Raw genomic sequence first — 7,883 nt, 5'->3', positions numbered from 1 at the left:
AACCACAATCCCCCAGGGCCACCCGGAGACCAACTAACCATTCATTCCAGAAATATGAATAAATCCAGAGAAAGATTCGAGCGACGAAATAATCGCTCCTCGAGACAACGGATTTATTGATAGTAACGTTGAATTTTATACAACTTTTGTTTCTCTCCTCTTTTTCTTACCCACTGGAAAAACTACCGTTTGTGCTTGTTAACGAATATATTTTGCACCTGTTTGAAGTAATTGCTTCACTAATTAGTCCTCTTTTAAATGATAATTTTAGATGGTAAGCGCATTTTTTATTGAGTAGAACAAAAACTTAGTGACTTGTCAATACAAATTCATAAAAGGTTGTCTGTGCTTCGTACTATGGCACCCCATTATTTTAATTTCAAAATGAGCTAGGTTAAATTTTTTATCGTTGAGTTTTCTTTACCCCTGACAAAAGCATAATTTTTGGTAATATAATATATTTAAAAATAGCTTAGCTTGTAAAATAAAAATTGCCTCTTGAGGTGTTCCATTCCAACACAACCTAAAAAGCTCAAAATGTGCAGTCAGGATTACAGAGGCGTCTGGCATTGTAACATTTATGGTTGTTTCCACAACATCGGAGAACACCGGAAACAATATTCATGAAATCACAGTACGCTAGAGGGTTGAGAACGCCACTGTTTGGTCTTGAAAACACAGCTTCCTGCTGGTTTTAAAGGTATTCTTGACTTTATACCTTTTGATATCCTCGCCTTGACCCAAAATAATAAGATTGCTTTTGAAGGGCTAATTTCATCCGTTGGTTACTCGGCCAAACAGACCGTCTTTTCCAACAGTCCACCTAAATGAACAGAACACCATGACATCCTAATGACAATAACGCGAAATGAAAAGATTTTAATAGCATTTAAAGTTCTATCCTGCATTGTGGAACCCTCAGAAAGTTCCGCAATAAGACTGAAATAATGTCCGGCTCTAACAGCTATTGGGATTCAGCTCTGCGCTCAGCACCTTGTCTGGAGGTGCCGCCCTCTACAGCTACCCCATATGGCTCTGGAGGTCATATGTGTGAGTAAATCAGCCAGGATACCGATAGTAATTACTATTATAATATCAGTTTGAACTTGTTTCGGCATTCCTATAGTCAGTTCTTGGTGATAGAAAAGTTCTTATGGGATTTTGTGAGAAAATTGTATAAGATACCAAGACATTTTTTAACAGTTTTTTTTTTATTTTATAAACATTCTAGAACACTTTTTATGGATTCATTAGTAACAGAGTTATGCCTTTTAAGTGTAAATGGCCGCCATATTGAAACGAAATAGCGTAACAGGCTGGCCAACGAACTTATTTCAGGTATTTAAATGATCAAATTTTTGCCAACTTTGAGCTTGTTTCAGCATTACTATCGCCAATGATCTTAACAAAGGGGGGATTTGTCTCTAAGGATCATTTTCAGTACAGTGATGCAAACATTTTCGGAATAAAAAATGTACCCAAAAATATTTAATCAAGTTTAGAGGAAGATATTTTCAATACTAACCATAAGATCTATTTTCTCATAAGACAGCCTTGGGTAGATAATGAAAAGCTGTAACATAGAGGTATTAAAAGCAAAGGCAATCCAAACAGTAAAATTTAAAATATCCAAGTTCCTCTGAAATAGAAACATTCTTCAGAGCGCAATCCAAAGGTTAATGACCTAGGACCTACTCGGCGAGAAAACCTGTCACTAGTGAATTCGTCGACTGCTTCTAGTTTCATATGGGACGTTTAGGGTTGAGCTGTTTTTTATCCAACCCCATAATTAACATGTCAACAAAATTTCCGTAGCGATGTGCTTTATCTCGCCTATTGTAGTTCCTAGGTCTGGCCGTCGGTCGCTCTATAAATAGTGTTGCATTTAGACTTCTGTGTTGTACTTATTCAGTGATTACAATTATATTCAGGAAAATACTTTTTAAAATTAGAATTGTAAATTACTAGTTTACAGACTGTAAACAACTATGGTATAATTACCACACTCCAAATAAAATATTAGGATCGTATATTTTTATTTATACTTTTCATTCTTTCTCGTAAGCAAGCAAAGCAGATTTTACCTTCTGTGCTTTACACATTCGGAAGCTTTAAAAAATAAAAAGGTGGGTCTATATAAATCTTAGTGAAATATTGTAATGAATCGTGGGTTTAAGAAGAACTTTTCAATTCCTTCAGCTCTTCTCCATCCTCCCAATAACGCAATACTACAGTACAGTGGGTACAGCATTTATCGCGAGATAACCGGATCAACTAATGTCTAGCGTGCCTGCTGCTTGGATGGGTGACCGCTAAGCGATCCTGACCTTGCAAGCTGCCCGCCTGTCCGGCCATTGCTGATGGTTCGGGAGTCACTTTTCCCCAGGTTATGTTTTAAAGATGGTTTGTTAGCCCTAACTTCGCCTGGTAAAATAGGACTTTCCATACTCTTTTATACAATTTTTATTATAGCCTCATGTGTAACCATAATATTATCACAGAATAAACAAATATGTCAAGAAACTGAATAATCTTTCTGAAATCATCAATGTATGCATTTAAGCAGCGACCTAAATACTCAAATATTTCGTTGTTAGTTCAAAGGGCGTTCGATTAAAATACAGCTTACTTCATTTTTAGAAATACATTACAGTATTTAAAGAAATAATTTAGAAAAGGAATTCCAAACAAATGCAGTACAATATATGCCCACAGTCAAAAAAACATTTTGTATTACCAGCATTAGATTAAAGCACGATTGTACTTTTCTCAAATTGTGTTCAGGATTTTTACAACATATAATTGATGAGCTACTTAACAATGTAATAATGTTGTAAAGAGAATTCTTTGACAGTTAAACACAAAATCCAAAATGAGTCTGTACATCATGACACATAACAGTTTCAAACGAGATGTTTGTCTCATTGGATGTCCCCATCACATGATTGTCTCACATCACCTAAAAGTACATGACAATAACAAAGCGAAAATATCAAATAAAAAACCCCCGACGTAATTGCACAGGCATGACTTTCTGCGTTTTTTGTGAATGAATTTTGTGTGAATGAGATAAAGATTCAGTGAATTCTCGTCCTAGCGGAAAAGTTACATTTTATGACACGGATCCTTCGCGACTTTTATCAGTTTATTGGAACTCTGGAGTTGTGTTCTTCTTACTGTGTCTTTCTGCGTTTTTTTAATTTGCCATTTTTAGGACACTATTTTTAGAACTAAATTAAATAGTTGTTATATTATTAATATGATTATTAAAATTATTGCTGAAAAGGTGGAAAGTTCTTACAACAACAAAAAATAAAAACACATCGGAACAAAAATATCGGAAAAAAATATCTTGATTTTAAACTTTTTACCCCAAATCGGGCAATGATAACGAAAGAGTTTTTGTCCTCAACTCATTGATACTCCTAAAGTTACAATGCACTTCGTAAACGTTATTTTTTTGCTTTGTGATAATTTATTTTTTTATTATTGATGCAGATCTCTCCAATTTCTTTAAAGACATGTAACTTGAATACTATTCACACCAAAAAAAATTGTGCTTGGAAGTTGAAGCATTCAACACAATGCTAGATTACACCATTTCTCCGAGGAATAACCATCATAATAAATCTTAGAATATGATTGGATTGATTTTAGGTGATTAAATTTCATAGATTACTATACAGGGTGGGCCATAAGTCAGTTGTCACTAGCAATCCTTAGACTTTGTTTTATATGGAGACCACTTTGAGCATCTTTTGTAGGTTCATTGAATACTACATGTTTTCCTGTATTAATAAATTGTATTTGTACTACATAGTAAAATAAATTTATTTGTATTTTCGCTTGTTTGGTACTTTGAGCATCTTTTGTAGGTTCATTGAATACTACATGTTTTCCTGTATTAATAAATTGTATTTGTACTACATAGTAAAATAAATTTATTTGTATTTTCGCTTGTTTGGTACATTATTGCACCAAATGCATTTTTGACAACTGACTTATGGCCCACCCCGTATTTTATTTTGTTGAAAATTCCTTTCAAATTGAATATCTATGAGCATAACGATAATAGGGACGATTCATCTATCTTTTTCTAAATTATGATATATATATGTCGTGATAGAACTAATTTGACATTTTTAAATACCTTGCTAGAGGCCTAATTCCCACTCATCAACGATTTATAAAAAGGTTTTCGTCGTAAAATCAAGTGGCTATTAGAACATTTATATTTTTTAGCCTGAAGCTTTAGAGTTCTTATTTATTAAAGTGAAAAAAGAACTTGATGCGTTAATGAGTTATAAGTCAGCAAATACCAAACATATTAAGAATTTACAGTTCATTAACTATTCTGGTCTACTTTTTATGGGTTTAGTACTGTCAAATCATATTCCAGATAAATTAGTAATAAAACACGGTAAAATAATTAGTTTTTAATTCAGGTTCTCTTGATCGTTCTTTGCATTATAACACATTCATTCATTATTTTCAATTCCAAATCCGAGACAGACCTGATCAGGATGTTTACTGATTCTGGTGGTTATACCCTGTGGTTTATTTTACAGCTATCCTGGCGAACTCCGGTGCGAAACTCCTTGCACGATGTATGTAAAAACGAATTTTAAAATTTATTATTTAGTGTGAAATACTCTATTTCGACATGGAACCACATGTACTTACTGAATACAGAATAAGATCACTGTCCACAACGCTATCCAACGGCCAGGCCTAGGCCTAGGGTGATGTAATGTCACCCATATCGTGACATTACATCACTATCATCCTATTTATTAACCCCAGTCTTTTGGATTGTCTTTGTTCTTTTCCCATAAACTTTCGAAAGATACACCAAAAATAAAAAGAGGGATTCCAAACAATTTTGTACCCATCCACTCGAATTGAGAAATTTAATTTAATCTAACCTACTCTACTAGCTGATAATGTTGAGGTTAGAATTAATTATGTACATTATAACAGCGTCTTAGGAGAAGTTGACTCATTAGTACTACTACGATACTCTGTTTGTTTGTGATACTTTAATAGGCATAAATTATTACTAATTTGGCGTAAGAACATTCGAAGTATTCGATTTTTGTAGGTTATTTGTCAAATAACTGTCGATTAATTTTGTCATTAATATGTTTGAATTGCGAATTATTGATCCTCATTATTTTTTGGAAAATAGCTTTGAAATAATTAGCAGCTGAAGATATCTGACATTTTGTATCATGAAGCTGAAGAGCTGAAGAGTCAGCATTTTGTATCATGTGTGATAACTTATAGCTGGACATTATTTGAGAAGAAAGAAACCAATCTAGCATGTTACATTAAATTATAAAAAGTAAGGTATAAGTACGCCACACCACGTGTCCTAATAGCCTTCACTTGCACGCAATAGTCCAGATCTATAGCTCATTTCATTATCGAGATGTCCTGTAGGCAGACGGGCAGTCATACAGAAAAAAGTAGACACAACAATGACTCATCATAGAATTCATTCTTGTAGACATGACGCTCTATGCAAAATTTAAAGTCTACATATAAAATCATTCTTGACATATCTTTCGAGGTGATACTTTCAGATTTTTGTTCCTCCATTAAATTGGGTTCCATATCAGTGTTCAAGTGATAAAAACTACACAAAAAGTCACCGTAAAATTTTGTTGTATCCGTTGGGATAATTTTTTTAGACTAAACATGTTAATATTTCACATGTTTGAATCTCTATATGGGTGTACCAAATATATTTATTTACCTATTTACTCGTTGGTTACCAGTAAGACCAATTTAGAGATATTCGCTGACGCTCAGCCAAATTAAACGAAGTGACATGTACCATCATCGAACTCAGTGTTCCACATATGCAAATGAAGCTTCGCATAATTTCAGGTCTATAGATCAGTTCGTTTTTGAAATATTGTGCGAATAGACAGACGTACAGACAGAAATTAAATATCTAATTTTTTTTTTATTTTCTTAGCAACGACAACCTATAACTTGTGATCAAGAAGAGACAATGATCAGAAGCTACGATTAACAATAATCTCGAGAATATAATTCAATTCGATGTTCAAAAAATCTCTGTACTTGATGAAAATTAGCTTAACGACAGCCTCATTAATGTATCAATAGTACACAGTTCCATATATCACTCCTTTCTTTAAGTGGTATTTCTAGAATTTGTAAGAAAATCTTTCGCAATCAACAAGTTAAAAATATTTTACGTGAAAATGGTTATTTTTAAAATAGCAAAGTCATTATGATTTTTTTAATATTCCAATAGATCTTTCATATTATTATTAATTGTCATTATCAAAAGCATAGTAGTTATTTCATTGAAGGAGGAGCTCTTCTTATTGGAAAACACCATTTTCTATTATTTGATAAAAGAAAAGTCACAATTATCCATTAATTTTATTTTAGTTTGTCCGTATTTATAATATATTTCGTATTCTTTAAATCTGTTTTAATGTTTTCTTTTGTCTGGCTCAAAAATTAGCTATTGCCAACCATGCATTAGGAATAAATCACACCTTTAAAAAAACTTCACATTATTAAAACAAGTCCATAAACAAGAAGAAGTCGACGCTTATGGAAAAACATACATGAAAAACGTAAAGATAAAACATTAAACAATGATTTTGGGCCGATTCAAAATTCTCCCTTCCTTTAAAATATAACTAAATTCTTTTTGACCCAAACTTTTATACATATATTAATATTTATTTTATTTTACTTTTAATTAAACAAATCTCACACCTGACGATGGCATCTTTGATGTCGAAAAAAAAATACCTGTGTGAAAAAAAAATAAAATTATTGGATAATTATGACTTTTCTTTCATCAAATAATAGAAAATAGCAGTTATTGTTATAATTCATATATACAAAAATAATTTTACCTCTCAAATGTTTGAGAGTATTAAAAGTTTGTTTGTCTAATATATTTACTTTTCCATAACATGTGGTAGATGGAGGAAATCATTATAATTGTATGACACAGCTGACTCGTATCATTGTTTCTTTGCACGTTACGTTTGGTGCTAGTCATTTTCATCTCTGGGAATCTGAAGGATAATAGTTTCCCTCTCAATTCCGGGTAGGATCATGTCTGTGCCTTCTCCTTCAGTAGAGCTCGGCACTTACAGAGACCGTCACTTCCACGGCCCCGTCGAAGAACAGGAGCGCCTCCTTCGGCACTCCACGACCCTGTACGTCGGGAACCTCTCCTTCTACACCACGGAGGGGCAGATCCACGAGCTCTTCTCCATGTGCGGTGACATCAAGCGAATCGTGATGGGTCTGGACAGATTCAAGAAGACGCCCTGCGGATTCTGCTTCGTGGAGTACTACACCAGAGCGGATGCGGAGAGCTGTATGCGGTACGTGAACGGGACCCGTCTAGACGATCGTCTGGTCAGGACGGACTGGGACGTGGGCTTCCAGGAGGGTCGGCAGTACGGCCGGGGTCGTGGTGGGGGCCAAGTCAGAGACGAGTTCAGAAGCGACTTCGACGGAGATCGCGGTGGCTTTGGTAAGCTGTTGAAATTGAAAGCACCCAATCCACAATTTCTATTTCCAGGAGAGTCCCCTTGAAAGGGTCGTAAATACAGTTTTATACGATCTAGTGCTAATTTAGAAAAATGAATAAAAGGCTTTTGAATATCCGACTGAAAGCAATTTTTATTGTGTAAAAATGAACGGCTTGTATTGAGGAGGGTCTCCTCCTCCAGAGATTTGTGGTTCTTGGAACAGATGTAACTGGAAGTAAACTTCAAGGTCAAATAGGGATCAAAATAGGATAATAAAAAGTGCCTTTAGAATCCCAACACCCATTTCTTTTAGTTGAGATTACTTTATCACTCTGTATGGGTTTCAGT

General features: G+C 34.3%; 1 protein-coding gene across 1 annotated transcript; it reads left to right on the top strand.

Moving 5' to 3' along the window:
* Positions 1 to 7,020: 7,020 nt before the first annotated feature.
* Positions 7,021 to 7,673, top strand: LOC124363956 (nuclear cap-binding protein subunit 2-like). The gene has a single exon (XM_046819225.1). The coding sequence runs from the start codon at positions 7,111 to 7,113 to the stop codon at positions 7,597 to 7,599; it is 489 nt and encodes a 162-aa protein (XP_046675181.1). The 5' UTR covers positions 7,021 to 7,110; the 3' UTR covers positions 7,600 to 7,673.
* Positions 7,674 to 7,883: the final 210 nt, after the last annotated feature.

This window comes from Homalodisca vitripennis, chromosome 5 (genome assembly GCF_021130785.1).
Source record: "Homalodisca vitripennis isolate AUS2020 chromosome 5, UT_GWSS_2.1, whole genome shotgun sequence".
NCBI classification, from domain to species: domain Eukaryota; kingdom Metazoa; phylum Arthropoda; class Insecta; order Hemiptera; family Cicadellidae; genus Homalodisca; species Homalodisca vitripennis.
This window is presented reverse-complemented; position numbering and strand designations above follow the sequence as displayed.